Source organism: Lutjanus erythropterus, chromosome 15, assembly GCF_056507025.1.
Source record: "Lutjanus erythropterus isolate fLutEry1 chromosome 15, fLutEry1.hap2, whole genome shotgun sequence".
Taxonomy (NCBI): Eukaryota; Metazoa; Chordata; class Actinopteri; order Lutjaniformes; family Lutjanidae; genus Lutjanus; species Lutjanus erythropterus.
In genome coordinates, this window is record NC_139331.1 from 944,808 (window position 1) to 972,604 (window position 27,797).

The window sequence follows — 27,797 nt, forward strand, 5'->3', positions numbered from 1 at the left end:
AGGATGAAAGGGTATGGCAGTACTCAGACAGCTCAGTAGTTTCTACAGCGGCACATGCTGTGTAAAGTTTGAGAAACACTGCTTTATACAATGATGTGGGTTTTTAATGTAGTGCTGCCTGAGAGGTCAAAGGTCACAGACATTCAGTGTTGGTTTTCAGCCTTACTCCTTCCATGCTGAGATTTTTTTTTGGATTCTCTGAATCTTTTAATGATATTATAGATTGTTCCTGCAGTTTTTTTCAACCTGTATATATAAAGCCTCTTTACCTGTGGAATGGTCCAAACAGGTGTTTTTGAGTATTCCTCCACTTTCACTTTCTTTTGTTACTCCTGTCTCAACTTTGTTGAAACACGTTACAGCCATCAAATTCAGAATGAGTGTATATTACAAAAAACAATAAAGTTTATCAGTTTAAATATTAAATATTTTGTACTGTATTAACACTAGAACAGTAAGGCAGTCAGTTTGACCATTTTAAAATTTATTTGTCTCATTTGACTCATTTGAAGTGTTTTTTCTAATATAAATTACACAAAAGGCAAAGAAAATGTGATCATTTTTACCTATTTCAACCATAGGCGGTCATACTGACCACACATTTAGAGATTCATCTTGGTTGCTTAGCAGCTATCATTGTCTCTTTCACTTTCATCATTCACATTGTCTCAATTTCCAATTTACCACCATTAAAAAAACAAATAATTAATTAATTAGACTCGATTAACAAGAAGTAGGGGAGACCAGGGACAGTTGTAAGGTTTTTGTCTAAGCACTTATAACTCACTGAATTTTTGTGTTAAAGCTCTCAAATGTTGAAAAAGTGCCCTTATTTATTACAAATATAAATGTTTTAATTTTTTTTGGTTTTATTTTTGTTTTTGTTTCCTGCCTTTTCCCACAGGCTATGATTATAGTTTGTTTTATTTTGGTTTTTCAAGTTTTTCAGAAACTGGGAATCACTAGAGGTCCGTCAGCATGCAGTCATATATGTGCAAAAAAAATCTTAGACTGACTGGTCCAGTAGCATACAAGATTAGCTGCGGACAAAAGACTGAATAGTCAGCTCTCTCTCTCTCTCTCTCTCTCTCTCTCTCTCTCTCTCTCTCTCTCTCTCTCTCTCTCTCTCTCTCTCTCTCTCTCTCGCAAACACACACACACACACATGAAAAAATCCCTGGATGCAATATCATGACATTAGTGGGAGAAATGTTCCAGTTGTTATTGTAAAATATATCATTTGATAATTAGACTGGATATATAGCAGAAAATTGTAATCCATTTTTTCACAACCAAAAAGAACATTTCAGATGTCCACAATGCCATCACTTTTACCATTCATGTGTACTGGGCTTTTCATGTCAGAGGTAGGACATAAGATGCCAGATAATTACGCACACACACACACACACACACACACACACACACACACACACACACACACAATATTATTATTATTATTATTATTATTATTATTATTATTATTATTATTATTATTATTATTATTATTATTATTATCATTATTTTGTATAGTGCTTCAAAATGTACTCAAATGCAGTTTCCATGGTAGAAAAAAAAAAATACATGGGGGCGGGGTCAGCCGCGCTCTGACAGCACAACAGTGTAGTGACGCAGAGAATTCCCAGCATTCAGTGAGGCATCATGGCGGATACCAGGGAAAAGGCGCTGCAAGACTACAGAAAAAAATTACTGGAACACAAAGAAGTCGATGGCCGGTTAAAAGAATGTAAGATACTGTTTAATGAGGACGTCTGTGGTCTTCTGGCAGAAACACACGTTATTTGTGTGGACCGGAAACAGATTATTAGACAGCCAGCAGCAGCTAGCTCAGCAGCTAGCTACTGCTTTGTCATGCAGTTAGCATCCTCGTAGAAATGAATGGAAGTGAAGCGGGTAATGCTAATAGTGCTATTGGAGCTTATAGACAAACAGCAGTAACATTGGTGCTAACTTGTTTCTCATAGTGAACTGGGTGATAACTTATTAAAGTGATTTAATGTCTAACGTCATACTCTGATAAAGAACTATACTACACAGCTTTAGTCATATACGGTATGCCAACTGTAAACAGCTAACATTGTCTTAACTTACATTAACAAGAGTGTTGACAGTGTGAGCTTGTAATCTTGCTATAACAAATTTTTCTTGGCTTTCATTTAGTTTGATAACGTTCCGCTCGGGCTGTCCTTCTCGTGTGTTTTGTAGTGAGAGAACAGCTGAGAGAACAAACCAAACAGTACGAGAAGTCAGAGAATGATCTGAAGGCTCTTCAGAGTGTCGGACAGGTAAGAACATTTGAATTCTTTACATCTCTGTGGATTATCAGTAGGGCTGGATTATCGCCAACTGCAATATTGAAATGACAGAATCAGGTCCAGATCATATTTTCTTTGGAAAAGGAAAAAAGTGTGAGAAGACAGCATTATATTATGTAGCGCTGCAGAGACGCTCTGGCCTAACAACCTTGTTCTTCAGATAAGTTTTTTTTTTTTTTTGGTACAGACTCCAACAAATATCACATCATCATGATTTTTAGTTTCTTTTTCCATAAAAATGTCTGGCAAAAAATAATTTACACTAATTGTTTGCAAAGTCAGTCTAAATAATCATAATGTGACTGTTACTTTTTGTTAGTTTCAATAATTTAAGTTTTGGAGTAAAATAAAACATGACAATTTTGATAACCTGTCGAAGAGCAACTGTTGATCAGGTGACAAGGAAATTAGGGATGCACAAAAAATATCGGTACCTATAAATTGATAATAGTGTATTTATATCATTATTTATTATTCGAATAATGAAATCATAGCTGATAAATATTGCCTAAGAATATCTTGATTTGACAGATGATGCCAAAGCATTTAATCCTTAGGCAAAATGTATTTTTAATGACCTTTGATAGAAGAACTAACTGAGGATTTTAAGAGTCAGAGCTGTTTTTGTTAGATTTCATTCAGTCAGAGCTATCAAACATCAAATCATCCATCTTTGCTCACAAAATCTGAGTCTTTCTCATTCTCAGCTGTGCATAAAGCACAGGTAATATGAACTTCTATTTAAATTAGAAAAAATGTGGAATTACTGGATATCTTATCAGCATTGGCCATGAAAAGCAGGTAATTAGCGATGTCTGACTGAAAAGTCCATATTGTGCATTGCTAAATGAAATAATGGATTAATCAGAAGTGAAAATAATCTCTATTGATAGAAATGTTGAGAAGCCAGCATCGGACTCTGAAAGAGTTATTTTGTGCTTTACTGAAGTGCATCACACAATACACGTGTTGACATTGATATGAATAGGAATGTTATTTTCTGCTGCCAGAACAACTGCATCATTATCAAAATGATTTCACAAATTATGCAACCTAAAGTGGAGTCTGTCTTTCTGTGCCTCATTCTCTGCAGATTGTTGGAGAAGTGCTCAAACAGCTGACTGAGGAGAAATGTAAGTTCATTGGTAGATATTTCACATTGACAAGTGTCACAGGCCAGGTAGTTCTGGCAAAATGACTGCACTTATCTCAGCTAGTTTCTGACAGAAGACAGAAACGACACCAAAATACTACTGCTAACTGCATTTAGCTCAGATGTGTGATGCTCATGTCTGTTTTGTTTCATTCCAGTCATTGTCAAGGCCACCAATGGTCCCCGATATGTGGTTGGATGCCGCAGACAGGTAGGTGCTGATGTGTCAAATGTTGTGTAATGTATTCTCTTCTTCAGGGCTTCTGAGCCTTTTCTGATGTGTGACACAACTGATATTCTCATGATACCATGCATTTGTGTGTTGCCGAGTGTCATGGGGATTCATGGGGACTGAAGGACATCAACAAAACTGAATATAATTAAAAATATCCCTGCACATATTTGTGGTTCTGAAACTGTCCTAAGCTGTTCAAGAACATCAGAACCACCTGAAATCAACAGATTAGGTGATACTATTGAGCTGTATGTAGATCAACGGAAAGAATAGTCAAATGTCTTTATCTAAGAAGAATGTTCACTTTAGGAAGCTGGAAGTATTTTGACTTAATTGTCATAAAAAATGACTAATTATATAATATTAAATCAGTTAACTGATTATCAGAATAGTTGGCAATTAATTTTATAATCGATTAATAATGGATTAATCGTTGCAGCTCTAATAATTATTATTCTGACAACAGTGGAATAGGTGTACCTTTTAATATAATGTCTCTTTCAAATCACAAATCAAAATTATTGATTGATGTATATATTTTTTCTAGATAAGACAAAAAGATTTTCACCACACACTGTCAGTGAATGTTGTCCTCAGTTTTTAGAATGTGAAGTCTAATCTCTAATATTTTTCCTTCCAGTTGGACAAGTCCCAGCTGAAGCCAGGCACCAGAGTGGCTCTAGACATGACCACACTGACTATAATGAGGTAGGCTGCACATACTCATCACTTAGAACAGGTTAAACAGTGTCACTGTGATAAGTAATCAAAGTCTAACAGTACATGTTGATGCTGATTGATTGATGCATTCAAGCAGCATCTTACTGCTTAATCAATACCAAATGATTATCACAGGATATGTGCCACCAAAGATTATGATTATTAGAGATCAATATCATTCATGTGCATACCAGGGTTGAAGCCAGCCAGATCCTGATGCATCCTGTCTCATGATCATTAGTAGACAACAGCCTCCAACAGCCTCAACACACTGATTGATTTTATGGCAATTTCTATGTGGAATGGTGCCCTGCACTTTTTTCTTGAAGGAAGCTTCATAACAAGGGAGTCTTCTCCTTTTATTCACAAATGTTTGTGTGCCTCAGAAAACATTTCATTAACTATGAACTTCTTTTTATTGTTCACATTTGTAAGTTATAAACACATCTAACAGTGACTTTGTGAATGCACTATGTACTAAACTGTTAATTCTCTATACTGTTACACCCCTCAAGCTGTTAATGTGCTGACAAAGATTGCAATGCAGAGCTGTGTGTGTGTTCAGCAAGTGTTTGATGTTCTCTTGAAGGTACCTGCCCAGAGAGGTGGACCCTCTAGTGTACAACATGTCCCATGAGGACCCTGGCAGCGTCTCCTACTCTGAGATTGGAGGCCTATCTGAACAGATCCGCGAGCTGAGAGAGGTACAACAAAGCTTCAACAATCAATCAGCTGTTTCATACAAGACTTGGGGTTGTTACAATTTCAATATGAAATTAATCGAAATTGAATGGAAATCAAAGGTAGAATTGTTGTTCTCCTTGTATTTTTTTTCTCTCCCCCTTTGCCTACATGCACCACCCAGCACAAAAACATGACACAAAAAAAATTACCACTTCAAAGACGACACAGCGTAGCATGCTGGCGGTTATGTCACACTTTATACAATATAGACAAAGCTTTTAAAGAAGAGTTTGAAGTTAATGACGGTTGTTAGGGTGTAAAACCAATGACGTGATCTTTACAAATCAAGACTCAGTAGTCTAACAATGGCGTAGGCATCAGTGCTAAAAGAGTAAAAAATTAAAATCAAAGTGAGACGTTAAAATCAAAAGTCAGATCGTTGATACGAGACACTCGGGTCATTTTGACTGTTAGTGGATTGTGTTTCTCAGATTCTCTTAAATGCATTGGGATGATTGACAGTATGTCTTGGGCTTTGTTTAGTAGAATTCTGGTTTAGGTAAGAAGGACATTAAAGGGATAGTTCAGATTATTTGAAGTGTGGTTGTTTGAGGTGCTTCCCACAGTCAGTGTATTACCTACAGTAAATGGAGTTTGACACACCCCCATTTTAGAGAAACAGCAGGAGTATTGGTGTAGGAAGCTAAGTCATAAATGTACTGCTGTGGACAGTAGTGTAGACACCTAAACAATCAATACTAGTTTAAGTGTACACTATATTTAGACTATTTTCACAACTTTACCTTGCTGTCAGACAGACTTTTCTGATAGGAAACCATTGTTTTATAAGACAAATATCATTCTCTCTAACTCAGCCAGACTCCATCGGTGAAATCAGGCATATATCACTGTGACTGTCAGTCATATGTTAGTGTGTGACTTCAGTGTTTTAAAATGTAGTTCAGATTCACAGAAGTTGATGATATATTTTGTTATGTCATGGTAGGTGATTGAGCTGCCTCTGACCAACCCTGAGCTCTTCCAGAGAGTGGGGATCATCCCTCCTAAAGGCTGTCTGCTCTACGGGCCTCCAGGTTAGTACATTGGTGAAAACACAGTGGTCTTTATTAGGCTACAGCACTTTCAGTGTTCAAAATCATTTCAGCAAGTCTTAGTTTCTGAGACATTAAGCCTATTTTATGTGTGTCAGGTTCATATTTACTTGATTTATTTGATGCTACACATACAATAATGAGATAATAGTTTTTTATTAGTTCCAGATTGACTTGTTATCAGGTATTGATGAGAGCTTCTTTGTGTAACAGGCACTGGGAAAACTCTTCTTGCCCGAGCAGTGGCCAGTCAGCTGGACTGTAACTTCCTCAAGGTGAGTGTCAGCGTCAGTGTCAGTGTGTACAGCCATACTGCAGTCAGTCAGCTGATGTGTTTGATCTGTGTGTGTGTGTGTGTGTGTATACACACTGCAGGTTGTGTCCAGTTCCATTGTGGACAAGTACATCGGTGAGAGTGCCAGGCTCATCAGAGAGATGTTCAACTACGCCAGAGACCACCAGCCTTGTATCATCTTTATGGATGAGATCGATGCCATCGGTGAGTGAACCTGATGATTTGGTATGGTGTTGGTCTGTTTTGGTGATTTGACATTTTAGTTCACGTTTAATATTTTTCAAGGGTTTATGCATTTTCTAATCAGTCAAACTGTTGTAAGTCTCTTATGATGGAGCAGCTAAAGCTTCCTGTGGCCTTTGTCATGTATATTAGTGACCGCTAACCCCTCACTTAGAAACATGGATCTTTATAAAGATATGTAAACTTTTAGTCCTTGTTTATCATTGTTTTACATAATAAAATGTCAAAAATGTCTGTCATCAAAAATCCAATGTATAGAGCAAATGAAATATATACAACAAATTAGGGCTGTGTGGTATACACAGTATGACGGTAGAAACGATATAAATTTGGCCACGGTAGAGATTTGTGCTCTGCCGTCATACCGTCGATGTCATCGCACCTGCCTCTGTGTGAAAATGGCTGCAAGCACAGTAACGGCAGAGAAGGAGGGGCTGGTAAAAAAAATAAATAAAACGATGCTACATCCGTGATTTGGACGTGGTTCGGGTTTAAAAAGTCGGATGTTGAGCAGAAAAATGTCATCTGCAAGATGTGTGGAGTAACTGTGACCGCCAACAAAGACCCACACGCTGTCCTATACGGACCCGGACCTATAACCAATAAATTATTAATAGATTTAATTTTTTTACGGGACACTTCTATTTTAACTGGCGCAACTTTTCTAGTCTTTCCGGCGCTGGTTTATCTGATCAGGAAACACACAGACCAACTGAAGAGAAGCTGCGTGTGGAGGAGACTGTTGTTAATGACGGAGTTTATTACAACAGAAACTAACGTGATGGTTAATGACATCGACACCAACCAGATGCACTTATAAAATTAAACAATTGTCTATACGTAAAACAGGAGAGTCTGTGTTTCTCTGTGAGAAACTTTCAGATCTTCTCACAGCAGAGTGAACAGGTGAGGGAGGAGAGGAGGGCAGACTGATCACTAATCAATCACTGATACCGTCGTCATCTCGGACTGATTAAAAAAATAAAAATGACAAAATTGGTGACAAACCAAACCTGGGTGTCCACACAAATAAAGTCTTTGTGTGAAACACTGCAGAGTGTAACATCGTTCTGTTTACAGACAGTCTGCTGTCTGTAGTTTGACAGACAGAGAGGGTCGTGTCTAGAAGGGAACCCTAGACCTGCGAATTTTAGTAGAAATAACGGAAACAAATCTCACGAGAGTTGTGCAAATAAAGAGTTACCTTCTAGACACGACCGAAAAAGGTGCACAGCTCCAGAAATAGAAAATCATATCGCGGTGTCAATGTTTTTGATGTGGCGGGCTGCCATAAATAAAACAGTATTCACTGATCCACAGAGAGTCACTGAAACACTGATCACTGACCTGCTGTGATGGAAAAAATACTCACATTCTTTACTTAGGTATTTATTTTTTACACATTTTTACAGGATTACAGAACCTTTTCACTGTTTTTGCCATTTGCATCATAGAAAACCTCTTGAAGTACTGTTTACAATATCCACTTTATTTTTGTAAGAATTTTTGTACTTCTGAGGCACTATCCTTACTTCTGTTGTTCTTCTGCACAATAAATGCTCAAAAAATTACATTATATCTTTGCTTTTTTTGTTGTTGTTTTTTTGTCAGATCAATTTAATTTTGCTAAGGGACTACAAAACCCACTCAGAAACACTTCCATTACAAGTTTTACACCACAACATTTATATCGCGATATATACAGTTACCATGAAGGGATTCAATTTATACTGTGATATGAATTTTGGGTCATACCGCCCAGCCCTACAACAAATATGCAAAATTAAATAAAGTGCAAATATTAAAGATTATGGAATAAATTAATTTACAAAGCTACATACTGTAACTAAAATTAACTAACTGGCTTTGTATGTTCCTTTTAGTTGCTTTTACTCCATTATGCAGTGAATAGACATTGTTTCTGTTATTACAGACACATTCTCCAGTCAGAAGCTAATCCTTTGAGTTAGGAGCCTATGTGCTTTGATTATCTCACCGTATGTTCTCTGTATGTTCTCTGTATGTTCCCTGTAGGTGGGCGTCGTTTCTCTGAGGGAACCTCTGCTGACAGAGAGATCCAGAGGACTCTGATGGAGGTAACTGATCACTATAAAAACCAGCACAACCACCACCTTGTTATTGTCTGTGTAAACCCTCAAATATGCTGCTGTGTTTTATTTCTTATTTACATGAAGTAATGGGTGAAAGTCACTGAGGACAGTTTTGTCAGGAGTCTGTCAGATTTGCTAAGACCACCTGAGGGCTGTACTAGGAAGCAAGATTAATGGGTTAGTGAAGTATATTGTGTCTAAAGTCAGAATTTTCAGTGACACGAAAGTGGCTCTCTTTTAACCTGGCCAGATCACCATGGTAACTTATGCTAAACTCATAACCTGGTCAGGAGCAGGTTATGTTCAGAGTTTCAGATTAAATCAGCTGTAAAAAGTGCCACTCTTTAGCCAGTTCTTTATGAGTGACATAGATTATAAACTGAGTGAAGATGTTCAAAATAAAAAGCTGCTGAGCTGAATGTTCATAATATCACTGAACAAAGCCTGCATTTTAGTTATCTGTAAGATGTACAATACTTTCTGGTAATGTCTGTTTTTATGCTTTTGGGTTGGGTGATATCAGCCTATCCATTAGCTATTGATGATATCTTTGTCCTCCCTCCCACCTCCTCCTGTCCTCTTGAGTCTCAGCTGGGAGATGTGTTTATGTAAAACTCACTAAACCGTCTTTTTTTAGTCCGTCCACTCAACAATCATCAACTCTGGTTTGGTCAAATTAAATCCTTAATTTACCTAATGACTCTACAGGCTGTTTACCTGTCACTCCTCATCCAGCTCAGTGCACTCTGCTCTGGCTGAGTGGGTGTGTACTGTGCTGCTGATGAGAATGTGGCATGGAGCAGCAGCTGTCACTCTGCAGACCATTACATTAGGTAAATAAAATGACAAATATGGCCCCAAAAATTGGCCAGAAGAACAAGTGTCGAGGGATTTAGCCTGTTGTTGACAGGCGATATATTTGTCCAATCACCTGGCCCTAGAATGTTTCAGGGGTTTTTTTAATATTGTACTTGTACTGGTCAGGTTTGAATCATGAATATATCAGCCACTCCACTATCATGACCTGTTTATTTCAGAGGAGAAAGAGAGGTCAACTGCAAACTTGAAATTGGGGTGTCCCTGTAGCTCAGTTGGTGTAGTAAAGTGTGTGCCCCATGAACTGAAGTTGACAGTCCTCTGCTGTGGCTGCTGCTTCGAATCTCACCTGCGGCCCATTTGCTGCGTGGCATCCCCTCTGTCTCTGCCTCTTTTCCTATCACAGGCTGAAACACATTGCTGTTGTTATACAGCTAAAAATAAGCTCACGTTTACATTCAAATAGAGAATGCAAGCCATGTTACACAAAACAGTCTGTCTGCAGTATAAAAGCTCATTTGAAGAATGGCATGTTTGACTTGACAAAGCAGAGCCAGTGTCTTAAGTTAAAAGATGTTTAACTTTTAGTGTCTTAGTAACTAGTACATTCAGCTCATTGGATAGATGATTCAGTTGAGTTGATTGAATACTTGTTAAATGTGGTGTGTGTGTGTGTCCTGTCAGCTGCTGAACCAGATGGACGGCTTCGACACGCTGCACAGAGTCAAGATGATCATGGCCACCAACAGACCTGACACTCTGGATCCTGCCCTGCTGCGGCCTGGCAGACTGGACCGTAAAATCCGTAAGATCTCTTTACTGCTCCTGTTGATCATCTGTATGTGTGTGTGTCAGCTCCATGCAAATCTAACGTCCTCTTCTATCCCTCAGACATTGAACTGCCCAATGAACAGGCTCGTTTGGACATCCTCAAGATCCACTCCAGTCCCATCACCAAGCATGGAGAGATAGGTCAGTGAGTTGATGGTCAGAAAAAAGCATTCAGAATTTCATTTTTGTGTTTTTCATGGAGCAAATGATAACTTAGTAATGAGATGCAGTCCTGTTGTGTTTATGATTTCTACACATTCATCAAATTTTCTTTGGTTGTTTTCAGACTTTGAAGCCATCGTGAAGCTGTCAGACGGCTTCAATGGAGCTGACCTGAGGAACGTGTGCACAGAAGCAGGTTGGACATGAAACCGTCATCATCAGTTTCATTTTGTCAGTCTGTGATGTCCATGAACAGCTCTGTTAACGTGAGCCTGTTGTATTTGTCTGCAGGTTTGTTCGCCATCCGCTCTGACCGCGAGTATGTTACCCAGGAGGACTTCATGAAAGCTGTGAGGAAGGTGGCTGATTCAAAGAAGCTGGAGTCCAAGCTGGACTACAAGCCTGTATAAATCCTCCCTGTCTTAGTCTGTTTCTTTTCTCTGCATTCTCATGGATTTGCTGTATCTTTGCTTCAAGGCCAGAAGAATCTGTTTGTTTATGTTTATGGGGAGCAACAGAAAAACTAGATTTTCCTCAGTTGCCATCAAAGAGACTTTGACCCAATAACAGTAACTCCTGTTTCCACTCGTTAGTCTGAAGACTGACCATCTGTCATCCCACAAGACACCTCAAACATTTATTAAAGAAGTTCATGTAATGAAATAAACCCTATACCAATTCATTTCTCTTATTACCTTCAAGTGAGTGTGATGGACATTGAGCACCTCAGTGTTTAAAACAGATTAAACACAATTTGAGTGTCAAAGTTTGTGTCTGACCCTGGAAATAGTACTTTGATAAGAAATAAATAAATAAATCTTGTAGGTTCTCATTAGTAGATGACAACTGAGGCATTTCAGTGGCAATTCACAAATCTATCCTTCGATGAAGACTGAAAGGTTGAAAGCTCTAGATCTAAGATAAGATTATTTTGTCTAAATTTAAACTTTGTTTTGTGGTGAAAACTAAATTCCTCGGTGTAGTCACTGCTAATTGGTGGTGAATGTTCTAACATGTATTACTAGATAAATAAAGTGTAAAGTTTTGGTTAGGTGATCTAAGTCATCATTGTGGATAGAATTTTGACCAAAATTGGAAGTTATTGTTCAGCCCCTAAAGTCTGGAAAGGACTGATTTTATTTTTTTTTATCTTGTGGGATCAAGTTATCTTACCACTAATTCTATAAAATGTAAATAAATATGAGCTACAAAAACAGCACAGGGCTTAACAGAATAGCAGCTTTACAACATCACATTTGATGAGCTTTTACAGCATCTTGCTCTCATGAGGGCTGTGATTTTTTACATCATTATATTTGTTACCAAATTCTGGAGCCCTCAAATGGTCACAGTGGGAGTTTTTCTGATCTACCCTGGATTTTTTTTTTTTTGCATTTTCTCTGATCCATGTTGGTGTGATGGTCCAGTGTAGTTTTTAATACACTGCTGGTTCACTCTGGAGTGAAGTGTTACTCAGGTACGAGCTCCAGACGGTTTCAAGTCATTGACTAGGACAGGTAACGTTAAAATCCACACCTCCTATAGAAACCTAAAACCAGCCCTAATGGGGCTTTAGCTACATTTACTGGAGTTAATCATTATGACTGTGTTGGTGTGGTTTGATCAGATTTGATTGACAGTTGCCAGGAAACATCAATAAACAGCCCCATGTACAAGACACCAGCTGATCCCCACCCACCTCATAGAAGAGTTTTCTTTCACTCCTTTAAATCAAGAAGGCCTCATGACATGCTGTGAAGCTCTGGTGACCCGGTTTGGACCCCAGGTTAGGAACCAATGTCCTGATGCATCACTCACTAGCCTGACAGACAATCGTGTCCACAGTCCAAATGTCTTACTAGTCCTGGAGCTTAACATGTGAAGTTTGTCTGGATGCTGGTACAGGAGGAAAGGTCACACAGTCATTCAAATTAAAAGGACTCTTCCTCCAGAGTGCAGGAATTTGCTTGACATATTTCCCATTAAATTTTGATAAACCTGCATCAAAGGGTTGACATAATTATCCACATCAAATTTCTGTCATTCTGGCCGGTGACTTGATGTAATATGCTGTAATGCTCACCAGCATCACAACTCAAATATACAACTGAAATATTTCTACAGGCCTTTAACACCCACATGAATCATCAGATCCTGATCATGTGGGCTGGCATCTCTTGCTGGATGTGTGTCAGCACCCCTGGCTTTTTCTTGGATGCTCACAACTGCTGGTGTTTCTGCGCATAAAAACACAAACACATGCCAGTCAAATTCATCTTTTGTCTTTATAAATTCTCCTTACAGCTCAGAGTTAATGATCACCTTCATTTACACAGTCAGATCAAAACTGAGGAATTGACTGGTTAATAAATACTGTGCTGGTCCTGTGAAAGAGGTCAAACCATCACATTCTAAAACAAACACATTCATTACATGGAGTGAACATAAATAATCTGTACATTGAAATATCACATCTTCCACACATGAAAACAACTTCTTTACTTCCTCTGATCTCAAACTGTCAGGGGACTCATTTCATAGAAGCTTCAGTTATGAAAATCATCCACTTTTCTGTCTTTTGCTACAAGTCTGATCATTCTGATTTGATGATGACAGCCTCTGAATATTATCACATTCATAATACACACTATAAGGCCAAAAATCAGTGGACATCAGTACTTTTCAGCCACACCCATTGTTAACAGGTGTCCTAAAGCCAGCCTATACCCATGAAATCATATAGAAACGTACAGAATTTAGACTGGGTCGCAGTGACTTTATATGTGACAGTGTCATAGGATGCCTCCTTTTCCACAAGTCAGTTCATGACATACCTGCCCTACTAGATCTGCCCCAGTCATGTGAGACTCTCATGTCAGTTTCGAACCACTTCACTAAGAACAGACTGAGGACAAAACTGGGTGGAAACATTTAAGAACCAATCCAGTGTTTAGGGTGGCACTTCATATCGGGGTGGTATTTATTACCAAGGAGAATGGATTAAAGCAGCAGATGTCTCTTCCCCCAACCACGCTGCATTCTGGGTGAAAACAAGTGCTTTTAAAGTGGCAGCACCAAATAGAGAACACTAGTGCTATTTTCATGCATATTAATGTTGGCAATGTAACTATTTTACCATAAAGTCACAGTGGGCAGACGTCTAAAACAGCAAAATAGTGTCTTAAAAAGTGACAGATGTCAGAGACATGTGTATGTCAAGATGTGCCACCTCCGACCACTCAGTGGAGTTGTTCTTCCACTTTGATGGAGGCAGACACTCACCAACCCCTCTTTCAAATTTTTTGTGTAATGACACTGATTGTTGATTGGAAAATAAATGGCATGATTGTTCACCTGACTGGACAGAAGATTTGGGCTCCTAATAGCTCAAAATTGATGTGGTTTTCTTATTAAACTGACAGAGACCTCAGAGTTTGTATTTACTGCCAGTCAAATTAGAGCAGTTGTTGTCACCCAAAACAGGGCAGAGGCATGACACAGGAGAAAGCAGCTGGATGGTGGCTCTCATCTATTAGGGCAGAGCATTGTTTGTAGTGGGGCATGTCCCTGAAAGACGTAGGTTTGTTCCCAGCCGTTCATGCAGCCACCTTGCATTGTTGAGCAGCGGGACACAAGCCTCATTTCACCATGAGCAATGCCAGCTTTGGCTGGAGTGCTGTGAAGAATGCCACAACTGGACTGTGGAGCGGTGGAAACATGAAGTGATGAAACATCCTTCACTGTCTGAAAGTCTGACAGGTGAATGTGGGTTGGGCAGATGTCAGGAGAAGGAAGGAGGAGGGTTAGTGATCTGGGGCTGTTTGTCAGGGTTTAACCTAATCCCCTTGGTTCCATGAAAGGTCTTCTTAATGCTTTACTGCTCCTGCCTGACTGTACCTCTATGTACAAAGCGAGGTTCAGAAGCCCTGACCTCGACCCCACTGAACACCTTTGGGAGGACTCAGAGCGCTGAGCTGAACATCAGTGCCTCAGTGACCCCATGAATGTTCTTTTTGCTGAAAGGACACAAACTCCCACAGACACACTCCAAAATCTTTTAGAAAGCTTCCCAGAGGAGTGGTGGCTGTTAGAACAGCAAAGGAGTGGTCCAACTCCATGTTAAAGGACCAGTGTTTAGGATTTAGTGGCATCTAGTGACGAGCTTACAGATTGTAAACACCTCATCTCACTGTCCCCTTCCAAGCATGTAGGAGAACCTATAGTGGTCAAGACTTAGAAACATGGTGATGCATCATGGCAGACTCTTTGGCTCATTCTAAGGTAACGAAAACATCTGACTCAGCTGAGGTCACAATCAGCAGGACTGGTCTGTCTGTCTGCTTGACCAACACATTTTACTACAATAAAAATGACTGAAGTGAGATGAACATACTGAAAACCTTCTCTCATCAGATAAGACATACTGACAATGTTTTCCCTAACCTACAGCTGAGAAATGGGAACAAATATGCTGTAATATTCTGTATGTTATTGAAGTATTCATCATCTCATGTCAATCATCGTCAGGTGTCCACTGACTTGTGGCCATATAGTGTACCTATCTACTGAAACCATCATAAATCATTATTTATATTTCATGTTTCACAAGCCCCCGCCATTACAGATCAGCTGGACTATAAGCACAGATATAACCAGAGAAACCATGAAATAGTACATGTGCATGTAGTACTAGTACATGCTAGCTGTCAGGTTGTACACGGATGGTGCTGAAAGCTGAGCTGAGGGCTCATACATCATCATACACATTATCTGCCATGTAAAGAACAGCAGTTACATTCATGCTGAAAACAAACGACACGATGATAATATCTTCAAATGACACTGATAATGAAACGTCAGCAGCAAACAGCGTTCATGCTGAAACAACCTGAAGATTGAGGCAGAGATAAATTCTAAGTTGAGCGCTGCAGCAGCTGCAGCTGTGTCCCCAAATCCACACTAGATCTAAGTCAGTATGCACTAAGGAACACTTTTTGAGTGTCCACAATGAATGCACAAAGGATGCACAATGAATACTTCACAAAATCAAAGTAAAATGAATCTTCAATGGAAGTGAGACAGTTCCAGAAATATCTTGTACTAACAGCTTGTTTACACTACACTTTGAATAAAGCATGACAGCACTGTCGCTGAACTGCTGTGGCTCACACCCGCTGTGGTGTCCACACAAGCTGTGTTTTTGCTGCGTGAATCAGTGATTTTGGGGGGCGGGGTTGGTGGATAGAGTGAGGAGAGAAAAGCGAAAGATAAAAAAAACACTGCCCTGCATCTGTTTTTTTCATTTCTGTGACATACTGCACAGATGCAGACAATGGCACTGTAGTGAGAGCTGTCCTGTTGCTGATGTCAATGACTGTCATCAGATCATTTTCATGTGTATTTTTGCAGACAACTGCGTGCATCACACAGAAAAAATAGGCGACCCTCCAAATTTGTGGATGAAGTGTGGCTGCAGCTGCACCTGATGTGTGTGGAAGCTCTAACCTTTTAATATGAGCACTGAAATGAAAACCAACAGGTAACACCACAAATGCTCAAGCATGTAGTGTGAACCAGCTGTAAATACTAAGACTGAGTTGCACCAATGAAGATAAATTTAATCTAGGATAAATTCTAGTCAGAGTTTAGCAAAAATACCAGGAAATCCAGATTTAAAATAGAACAGAGCTCTATTCCGCAATCAAAAACTAGACTCAGTTTAATAAATCCTAGTTTATTGATGTGAACCGAAATTTAAATAGAGTTTAATCAATATGGAGATGCTTGCTTACCCAACAAAAAAAATAAAAAATAAAAAGTGTGTCTGTATTCTTTAGCAAAACATTACCTTGTTTGTTGGCTAGCTAAGATGTTAACAAAACATTTTATTGTTTATGAGCTAACTAAAACTAACTAAAAAGTTGATAAAATGTTTGACTGTTTGTTAGCTAGGTAAAAGTTACCAAAATGTTACACTGTTTCCTTACAAGCCTGCTCATGACGGCTCAACAGAGAAGCTCTAATTGTTCTTGCTCTTGTTGGCTCAATTAATGGAGCAATATTGCCAAATAACAGGCGATTAAAAAATGTAAAAAACAGCACAGGAATCGAGACAGCCTGGCAGCAACTGGCAGACTGCTTCAAAGGATCAGCTAGTGGAAGAAAGATGAGATGCATCATACATTTCAAATTTTGTCGCTTAACTTTGTTCGAGGAGCTTGTTTTTTTTTTTTTTTTTGCTCAATCCATCTCAAAGGGCCAGCCATTTTTAAAACTAAACCTTCTTAAGTGTATGTTTAAAGTTAATACTGGATCACATTTTAAAGTGAACCTTAAGATTTTGGTGCAAAACAATTCAATTTAATCCAAGTATAAAGTTAAAACTAAATTGAAGTTTAAAGAGAAGTTTAAATTTAATCTTTCTTAATTTTATGTTAGTTCAAATGTTTGGTGCAATATAATTAAGTCATAAATATAAGTCATTATTTAGTCCTGTTTAAAAATGAAGCCTAAATCTCTAAAATATTTGTTTTACTTTTGTTTACTTTTTAAGTTTTTTTTAAGTTTAACTAATGTCTGACAGTGCATTCACTGAACACAGTACATACTGTATACAGTTAGTCTGTAGGTATACAGTACATACTATATAACAAACAGTGTATAGAATTGGTGTGTGTGATGGATTTAGGGAACAGCTCTGGCTCATGTCAGCACAGACACTGGGCCTCATGCAAGAACATTTTCATATTTGTATCTTAAATTTCTCTTACATTTGTTCGTACGCAGGGTTCGTATGAACACACTACATCAGATTCAACAAACGCTCTTAACTTCAGATTACTGTGTAAAAGATCCACCTGTGCGTATCACTGTTATCAGTGATGAGTGTGTTGCTGTGTGTTTTGTGTTTAATACCACTGTGTGGTTCAGTGTTGAGCAGCTGCTCCCTGTGTGAGGGTGAAGGACTCCAGGACGAAGGCTCTGCAGATGGGGCAGTGCTCGAAGTGTGACACACAGCTGTCACACACACAGGCGTGTCTGCAGGGCAGCAGCACCCTGTTTACTGCTGCATTCTGACACACCACACAGTCTCTGCCTCTCCCCTCTGACCAGTCCTCCTCCTCCTCCTCTTCCTCCTTCTCCTCCTCCTGCTCCTGCTCCTCCACCTCTGGACTCTGTTCCACTCTGCTGACCTCATCACTGGCTTCACTGGGTTGTGTAGTGTGTTCTGATTCAGGAGGCCCGGACGCCCCCCCACTGTCAGCTGACATGAAGAGAGGCTGCAGGAGACAGTTTGGAAACTTGAATAAATAATAATAATAAGAAAATGCTGAACTCGTGATGGCTCCATTCCATTTATGCTCTAAACCAGTCATTCCCAAACACTGCCTCGGGACCCAAAGGTCAGTCAGGAGATTTTAGCTGAGTTGCCAAATAAATAAAAAGACTATAGAAGAAATTTAGTAGTATCTTAATTATATTCCTATAATTCAGTGGTCTAAAATGTTCTACATTGTTTTCCTGATGAGAGAAAATAAAATCAATGAGATGTTAACTCGGCCTAACTGTATTTATTTCTCATTTATACATATAAATATGACATAAACATAAACATGTTTATATGTTTGCAATAATGTGTATCTGTTACGGCCACCGCCGTTACCGCCCCCTCCTTGTTTAACCCCCTTTGCCGTGTAGTTCTGTTTGTGTGTTGCAGTGTGTGAACTTCCGACCCGTGATTGGCCTCCAGCTGCGAGGGGCGTTACCTGCGCTACCTCCTGTAGTTCGGCTTGCTGATTGGTGCACCTTGATCGCCGTCCACCAATCACAGAAGTGCAGCTGGAAGCCGACGAGATTTAAACTCAGTGAGCGTGCCAGTCAGGGCGGCTGTCTTCCTCATAGACAGTTCGCCTCATGTGCCTCTCGTTGGTGTTTGTGTTTAAACTATTGTGAATGAGGTACTCGTTGGAAGGGACTGGGCCAGGGTACAGTTTCAATAACTGACTGAAGTCAACACACACTTGTTAGGTTGTTTGTGCATTGTATTAGTTTTCACTAGGTAAAGGAGTGCTGACTCTTTTGTAGTTTTGTTCTGAAGCTCGTCTTGGTAGGTAGCTACTGTGTTCTTTTCTGTTTTCCTTTTGTTTGTAGCCACTACAGGTAGCTGTTAAGCTCCCACTTTGGGAGCTCTCTTTTCGTTATGTTATTTTTTTGAGTTGAGCAGCACTCACCAGCCCTGTCGCCTGTTTTGAAGCCTCTCGTTTGTGTAAATTGTCACTTTGACTGCCGGCGTGAATAAACAACTTAATTTAACCAATTACAACTGGTTTATGTTCCTTCCCTTTTCCCATAACGAGCCAAGGGACGTAACAGCATCAAGTTTAGGGCTGCAAATGCTTTATTGCTGATCAATCTGTCCATTATATTCCTAACTGATCAATTAGTTGTTGGTGAAAATGGTGAAAAATATCAGTCTGGCAATAATTTTTCCACTAATTGATTAGTTGTTTGGTCCATAAAATATCAGAAAATAATGACAATTGATTGATTGATCCTGTCACAATCCTGTCAGTTGAAAAATAGGTTCAAAGCCAGTTCAATGTTCTACTAATCAGGACTGTGCTGGCTGCCATCTTTTGAAGGTGATGCACTGACTGTGAGTAAATACCTCACACAACCCCCTTAAAAAATGGAACTATCCCTTTAAGCTTGTCTCAGGTCAGGTCTGTGACTGTGTAAGAAAAGCAAGAACAAGCTGCTTGAATCAAAATATGACGTACCTTTAACTCATACATGTTCCCCTGTGAGGTGAGAAGGTACTGAAAGAGAACCCGAGCAGACAGGCTGTATTTGTCATCAGGAACATGAAGAACAGTCACACTGGCCACCTGTCAGAGGAAACACAGCATCACTTCTGTGTGTTGTGTGCGTATGTTTTTCACAAGCTTCTCTTGAACTTCGTCCTCCTGAAGCTCCACTACAGAACATCTGAATATGAGGTGGACTCACGATGTTGTACGTGTCTCGAGCTTCTGGCTCTGCCAGTGTCAGCACAGCCACAAGAGGGTATTGTTGCCTTGGCAACAGCCCAAAATCTGTGATGCCCTGATCGGCAGGAATCTGGGTATGACGTTCCTCTCTGTCTTCACTGCTGATACTGGGAGGGTGTGGTCAAAGAGCCAAACACCAGGAGCTACCAAATCAATAGCTTAGTCATCAGGATTATACATTATGACACCACGTGTCAGGGTTGGCACACATTTTCCACTTTAAAATTCCAGACTTTTTCACTCAGGTTTCCAGACTTCTCTGTAGATTTTTTCAGACCATATTTGACATTTGAGTACAAACAAATCCAACTGTTGACATGTGTGTTACATACTGTATGTGTGCCATTATGTTCAACAAAATTATTTGACATGGAATTTTTTTGGACAACACACAATTAATGTTGTGTATTTTTTTTTAACACTTCTGATTAAAAATTTAGGCCTGTAGATTTAATAACACACAAGCTGCTGGGCAGTTATTGCACATATGAGACTAAAACTGTCTCATGTGTCTCAGTGAGCTGTGGTGGTGCTTCAGCTGCAGGGCTGCTGTAACTCCAACAAACCACCAGATGTCACTGTGTTTGCTGAGTCTGAAGCCCCAACATAAAAAACTAAAATGAAATCCCCAAAGCTTCATAAAGCTTCATCCACCCATCATTAATACATAATAAATGATTGTTCCCCTCATGTTTTCAGTCGAATTTTTAAATAAGAACTAAAAATGAGTTGAAAAAAGTGCAAGTAGTTAATTTTCATGGTTTCCATAGAAACAATGATGAATGCAACCATAAAGGTTTGGTTCCCTCAGACACAGAAAAGACAGTCTGTTTATTTTTCTGATACATCACAAACTATTTGTGATTCTCTGTATATAGTGATTTGTTGTTGGATGTCTGCAGTTGGTTCAGTTATTAGACTCTGGGGTGGAGCTGTGGCGTTCAGGCGTACAGGCAGCTCTGTGTGCATTAAATCACCTGTCACACCTGTCACACTTTCTCTACACATTTTGGCTCCAAACACCATGAAAAACACTCTGCCTGTATGATCAATGTATTTTTAGAAATGATGAATTTCATATTTTTGAAAACAGAATAGAGGCATCAGTGTGCACATATTTTTTCTACACTGCGAAGGATAACCTTAGGATAACCATAACCTTATCAGGTTATGTTGAATTTTTAGAGCTCATGCCTGTGAGCATTCTCCTTGTGTTTATTTATTAATAATAATAAATAACAATTAATCACTTTTAAGAGGTTCTTTTCTGTATCCCTAAAGACACTTAAGTTAAAAAAGAAAATGTGAACACATAAAATATCTAAGATGGAATATACTGTACTCATTTTTGAGAAGTAGGACAAACCTGTATTTTGACTTATTTTTACTCTTCAATTATGCTATTTTAACATATATATATACATATATAGACCACCACCCAATGAAAGGTTTGTGCTACAGCTGCCCTAAATTAAAAGCATTGGTAAATTCCAAAATCATTTTTTTGTTTCTGTAATGTATGTAGAAGCTCTTTAACCAAAATGATATTTTTAATGCTAAAATATAATTATTGTTATCCATGAATTTCAAATTTACTGTTTTACAAAAAAAACAGAAAACATAGTAAAGCACATTATTATTTCTTGATTAAGATGTCAAATTATAGTTATTTACTTGCATTCCTGAACAGAAAAATTTGTTTTAGTGCTTGAATGCTATGTTTGATTAATTTCTGACTTCTCAGAGAAGCCCAGTGAGCCAGCTCAAATTTGGGTACAAAAAGGTGAATTCAGTTCCTGTTCAAATTCACAAAGAGTACACATTAAAACACTTCATGATGCTGGATGATCTCTTGAGACAAATAGGGAAAGACATAAAGTGTTCTCACAGTGTGGTCAAGTATGCTTTGGAGTCAATCACTTAGACTGGTACTTACAAACTGTGCCAAGGAAGAGGCAGGAAATGAAAGTTAACTGAAGCAGATGTCAGAAGATTTTAAGTACTGAGACAGAAGGAAACCCACTGCTGATCTTCAGGCAGAGACAAATGCTTCTAGATCAGAGTCAGAGAAAGTCTCCAGAATGACCACAAGCTGACGGAACAAGGTTTAATGGGAAGACTAGCTGCTAAGAAAGCATTATTGAAGTCTGCAAACATCCAGAAACTCCTCAGATTTGCCAGGGAGCACAAACACTGGACTGTTGATGACAGGAAGAAGGTACTTTGGATGGACCAAGTCCAAGTTTGAACTCTTCAGTCAGCATCGTCGTGTTCATGTCCACAGAAAAGCTGGAAAACGTTTTGATGCCAGATGCATTGCACCCACAGTGAAACACAGTGGAGATTCCATTATGGTATGAGGTTCCATTTGTGGAAGCGGCGTTGGCAAATTAGTGAAAATCGACTGTATCATGAACAAGAACGTCTACCACAGCATCTTGGTGCATCATGGAATCCCTTCTGGACTGAATCTGATTGGTCATGGGTTCATATTACCAACAAGACAATGACCACAAGCATACTTCAAATATTTGACCAAGAAAAAGGAATCTGAAGTACTGGAACTGATGGACTGGCCAAGTCACAGTCCGGATTTCAATCCTATTGAATACATTTGGGATTTAGTAAAATTAGTAAGGATTGATTGCACAAAATTTTCATCTAAAGCAAGACTGTGGGAACAGATAGAAACTATCTGGAACTCAGTAACAAAAGAGACTGTTGAAAACTACATAAAACCAATGCCAGCAAGAATGCAAGCTGTTATCAAGGCCAAAGGAGGCCATACAAAATAGTTTTTTGGTTTTTTTGGTATGTGTGAAAAAGGACTATTTAGTTGTTTCAGTTTGTCATTTGCCAAATAAATAACAATAACATTTTTAGTTAACAAGTTTTTGAAAGATTTCTAAAATATTCACGTTTTCTTGTTTTTTGACAGGTGGTCTAATAAATTTGTTAAGCACTATATGTTATCAGTAGGGATTATTAATTTTAGATTTGAAGGCTTTTAAGACATTTTTAAATTGTTTGTAGTTGTGAATCATTGCAAATTTAGAAATTAAAAATCATTGCAAATTTAGAAATTAAAAAATTTAAAACAAAGCAAAACATTTCATAAATTAAATATGTTCCATATATATGTAAATTCTTAAGGAATGAATTTTCATTTAAAAAAATCAGATTGAGAGTGTTGGTATTAATAATTTGGAAAGTTTTTTTTTTTTTTGGTTGGACACGATTTCTTCCAATTTTCAAGAATGGGTGATTGAAAAAGAAAGGGAAGTTTGGGGGATTTGGCTGGGAGGCAGGTCAGAACCCTGTGTATAAACCTGCATTTCATTACAAGCAAAAAACCTTGATTCTTGAGTTTCAGTTTATAGTGTAAAGGATACTGGAAGCTCTGGCAGTGGTGGTAGCGGTGGTGTAGAGCCTCCTGGAAATGTTGTGGGGTACTGAGCCGGGGACTGTGCTGGTGGTCATGCAGCGCTCTCTGCAGGGCACTGACCTCACAGCCCCAGAAACAGCTAAGGATGCAGGGCTCCAGACAGCAAGGCCTCACTGACACACCGTCTGTAAGGGAGGGTGCACTAATGTTAACATGGCCTGGGACACAGAAGACACATCTGTTACATAATGTACACTGGGTGGTCTTTCATTTTCTTATAACGCTTTATAATATCTGTTGGATGAAGAGAGATGTCTGTGCTATATACTGATGCTGACTGTTCTCACCTGTGACAGACGCTGGCCCACAGCCCAGCTCCAGGGCAAAAGGATTGGTCACCTGAACCATCTGCTTCTCAGGGGTGGGTAGGATGGACTCTGTCTCATCAGAGCTGCGGAGAATCACAGGGACATCGAAGCCAAACCTGCAGGACAAAGTGTGAAAGAGCACAGTCATGATGCTTTGCAGTGTGTAGGATTTAGTGGCATCTAGTGGTGAGCTTGCAGATTGCAAACACCACCCTTCCCTTCCAATCATGCCACCTACAGTCGCCACAAAACTCATGAAAAATGCTTGTTTGGTTTCTCCAAGTCTGGGCTAGTGTAGAAACATGGCGGCCTCTGTGGAAGAGGACCTGCGACTTCTGTAGATGTGAAGGACTCATTCAAAAGTAACAAAAACACCATGATTCTGATTTTCAGATGATTATATTCTAATGAAAACACACTGATGAATATTTTATCACATTTATGACGAATGACAAAAAATGTGTTTGATACGGTGTGTCTGATACTTTAGCAGCATATTGCTGCTATGTCAGAGGAAGAACAAACAGATCAGTGTAGTTAAGCTGATATACAAACTTATCACATTACAACAAGAAGCATTTCATGTTATTACATTCTAAGTTCTTATTATAACATAAAACATTTCACGTTATAACATGATAACTTTGATTGTTATGATGTTGTAACATAACTTTAAAACTTCACATTTTAACAAAAAGGTATCACATTTTACCATGAAACTTTACATGTTATAACAAGATAAATAGTATGTTATGACAAGAAAATGCTTATTATAACAATTCTATCACCTTACATTGAGAAATGTTTTACATTACAAGATAAAAAAGTGTAGGTAAAACATGAAAAGTGTCCTGTTATAACGTGCTAAGTTTGTATATTGTAATAACATGAAAATGTCTCGCTATAGCATGAAAACATGTCTTATAATTTGTAATTATCTTGTTATAATGTGAAAATTTTTGTTAGAACATGAAAATAGCTTGTTATAAAATTAAAATATCCTAAGAAAACATGAAAACGTCTTGTTATAACATGGACATATCTTGTTTAACATGAAAATAGCTTGCTTTGACATGACAATATCGTGTTATAATAGTTAGAAAACTTGTCATGTTATATCGTGCTTCGGATCCGCTTTTCTTTTTTTGGGCGCTTCCGTATTTAATCTTCTTTCACGTGTGAATAAATCTGTCCAAAATGTGATTGAGAACATCATTGGTGGGTATAATGTGCTTCAGATGTCATGTTGTATTGTTAATTATAATGTCATGGTTAGTGTCGAGATGATAACGCTGTCCACGTGTCAATTCATCAAGATAAAACGTTGAAGAAAATCAGATGAATTCGACCAAATCCCAGGGACACGGGCGTGTAAAGATTACACTGTATGTAAAAAATAATGTGTCAGGCTGTTGATGTCAGCTAAGTGGCTACCGTGAAGCTAACCGGCTAAATACTTACCAGCCGAGCACCATGGCGGCGGTAACAACGAAACACAAAGACACCACACTGATGTAAAACAGTGGCGAGTACTCATACAAAGTGACCAGGAAAACCGCTGCCATTTCATATCAGTTTTGTCACAATATCGAGACAGATTCTTAACAAATCCTCTGGTAAATACTTCCCCTGACGGCCATAACAGAAACGCCTCAGGTACAACTACGGTGGCCCAAGAGATACAGAAAATATGGCGTTATTACAAATGCTCTATTTATTTCAAATATTTAACTTTAAACGGTATTTGCCACTTTAAATATATATTTTCATTTTAAGTACTGTAGTCACTACTTTTACCGCAAAATTATGTTCTTATCAAACTAACAACCTAAACGAACCAAGCCAGAGAAGGCTGCTCCTGTTAAGCTAATAACCCCACACCCGAGAAAGATCTCGCGAGAGTGATCATTTCAAAACTATCTGTGATCTTTTCGCAACTCTAACCAAGTGGTTTCTGTCCATAACCCTACCCAGATTTTAACCGCGGCGTTATCACCTTATAAAATATAATTAGTCTGAAAAGTGTGCACAATGAAAAAACAGTGCTTACATAACTCGCGAGAGTTTCTCAAATCTAGGGTTCCCATTTAGACCCAGAGAAAGCTAGAACATAGCTGAAGACGGCGAATTTGCCTTCAAATTAAAAGCGCATATTTGAAAATAAACTTGAAAAAACTGCGTAAGAGCTATATTTTGAAAATAACACAGCAAACAACAGTACAGACCACTTGTAATTTCATGAATATCTATTTCTCTCATATGTATATGTTGCTTTGTATTATTAAAATGTTAAAACCCCCTTATTCCTTCTCGCGGATATTGAGTTTATTTTGAATGTTTGAACAGGAAGTGATATTTATAACAGTTGACTTGACGTTATGGAGCAGCTGAGATTACCACCCTAGCTAGTACCGTTCATTGATTATTCCAGCGATTATCAGGAAAAAACGGGAATATGAACGGAGAGTATTTACGGAGGGGAAAGCAGGAGGGACATAGGTCGTTTAAACAGTTTTTACATGTGTAGCTATGATGTTCAGAAATACTGTCGGGGTCAGCACAGCTCGGCATACAGATGTTACCAGCTGGGGAGACAGAGACCGTTAATCTGGTACAATAGTCTGACGGTAGCATTGTGAATATTTGAATAGACTGTTTGTGTTAAAAGTAATAATTTGCAGTCGAGCCATGAGCAGTATGAAGGATAAAGCGACTATCCGCCAGCAGAGCTCGGAGAATAACTCCGTCAGCAGTAGTGAATGGGACATGGCCAATGATGTGTTTGTGTCCGGCTACGACGACACTCCGCTGGGAGACAGCGCTGCTGCTACCGAGGACAGGGACAGGGACAGACACCTGCCGCTGCTGCGGGGGGACTCGTTGTCCCAGGATGGCCTGATGCTGGGCCTACCCGGGGAGGAGTACTCTGGCTCATCGTATCTCTCCATCGACCCGAACTACACGGAAAGTGACGGGAATGTGAGCACCAAGAAGCGCATACGGTCCAACAGCTCCCGGCACCGCGGAGAGATCGTCACGGAGCTGGGACCGGAGGAGGTCCGCTGGTTCTACAAAGAGGATAAGCGGACGTGGAAGCCGTTCGTCGGACACGACTCTTTAAAAATCGAGGTTGTCTATCGGAGGTTCTGTGAACAGAACCCCGACAAGGTCAAACGGCCGGTGGATCCCGCCGAGGCCGAGGGAAAGGAGACGGCCAGGTCCGGAGAGGTGCAGCCGGAGAGCGGGGCGGGGGACGGTGGAGGTGTTCGGGCTGAGGCGGCGGTGCAGCGGGGCGGAGGGCAGCACCGCCCCGGGTCAGAGGACCTGAAGGAGCCGGATGACATGAGCATCAATGTAGAGGCAGTGTGTGTCCGAGGAGGACTGTATGAAGTGGACATCAGGGAGAAGGAGTGCTACCCTGTCTACTGGAACCGTGAGCATGCCACTGCTTCCCATGTCCATAATAATAAAGCTGTTACTATGTTCTGATACATGTCATTACTGTGCTGTTAACACCACCACTCTACTGCTGCTGATGATGTAGAAACTACCCCACCTTTAACAAGTAACAAGTACCACTGCTGCCAACACCAGCACCACTTATTATTAATACCACTTTTACCAGTGGTGGAAGAAGTACTCATCTCTTACTTAACATTATGTTCATGTTTTTAATATAGTTAAAAGACAAGACATAGCTTACAAAAAACAGTATCAAATGTATAAGTAATAGAGGCATGGAAACAACAGGCCAACTAATAAGGATAATGTTAGTGACAAACAATATGTACATTTTTTTAAAAAAAAAAACAGGGAAAGGTAATAAAAATAAATAAGTAAAATTAAACAATAAAAAATACAAATAAAATAAGAACAGGAACAACATTATCCCAGACAGTGCACAATCACCATCCCACAGCTAATCACTGGCAAAATGGCACTGTGCTATTTATTCCTTTTTAATTTAAATGTAGTTATTGATTGTTCTGTATTCATTAAAAGTTCGACTTCTTTGTCATTTCTGAGAGTAAAGGGTAAGAAAAGTCTCTCATGGATTCCCATTGTCATCACTTTGTAGCATATCTGACACACTGACATTCCTCAGTAGTTGGGTGAAAGGGCCCCAGATTTGATCAAAGGTGTCAGGATGTAAGTTGTCTTCTCCATAGCACAACACTTCCTCATATCTCTAAGCCAGTGGCCCACTTGTGGTCTCTGAATGTTCTTCCATGATGTGGCAATTGAATTGCTTTGCTTGGAGAAAATACATATTCATCAGAGTTTGCTTATTTTTTG

The 27,797-nt window shown here is 39.2% G+C and overlaps 3 protein-coding genes across 5 annotated transcripts in view; 2 read left to right on the forward strand and 1 right to left on the reverse strand.

Moving 5' to 3' along the window:
* The first annotated feature begins 1,625 nt into the window (after positions 1-1,625).
* Positions 1,626-11,292, forward strand: psmc6 (proteasome 26S subunit, ATPase 6). Its single transcript, XM_084736852.1, has 14 exons — positions 1,626-1,747; positions 2,227-2,306; positions 3,430-3,469; positions 3,648-3,700; positions 4,365-4,432; positions 5,034-5,148; positions 6,135-6,222; positions 6,454-6,515; positions 6,616-6,739; positions 8,813-8,874; positions 10,390-10,510; positions 10,597-10,677; positions 10,823-10,894; positions 10,990-11,292. The coding sequence occupies exons 1-14, from the start codon at positions 1,663-1,665 to the stop codon at positions 11,106-11,108; spliced, it is 1,170 nt and encodes a 389-aa protein (XP_084592978.1). The 5' UTR covers positions 1,626-1,662; the 3' UTR covers positions 11,109-11,292.
* Positions 11,293-16,369: 5,077 nt separating this feature from the next.
* On the reverse strand, positions 16,370-25,232 carry cgrrf1 (cell growth regulator with ring finger domain 1). Its single transcript, XM_084736853.1, has 6 exons — positions 24,963-25,232; positions 23,481-23,617; positions 23,141-23,318; positions 19,708-19,855; positions 19,479-19,586; positions 16,370-17,978 (listed from the first exon to the last, which is right to left on the reverse strand). The coding sequence occupies exons 1-6, from the start codon at positions 25,064-25,066 to the stop codon at positions 17,625-17,627; spliced, it is 1,029 nt and encodes a 342-aa protein (XP_084592979.1). The 5' UTR covers positions 25,067-25,232; the 3' UTR covers positions 16,370-17,624.
* A 653-nt stretch (positions 25,233-25,885) lies between these two features.
* The window catches only part of ddhd1b (DDHD domain containing 1b), a 28,450-nt gene continuing 26,538 nt past the window's right edge, over positions 25,886-27,797 (forward strand). For all 3 annotated transcript variants that reach the window (XM_084737659.1, XM_084737658.1, XM_084737660.1), the window contains exon 1: positions 25,886-26,934. In XM_084737659.1, the coding sequence (XP_084593785.1) occupies positions 26,190-26,934 (745 nt within the window). In that variant the 5' untranslated portion in view covers positions 25,886-26,189. The remainder of the gene's footprint in view (positions 26,935-27,797) is intronic.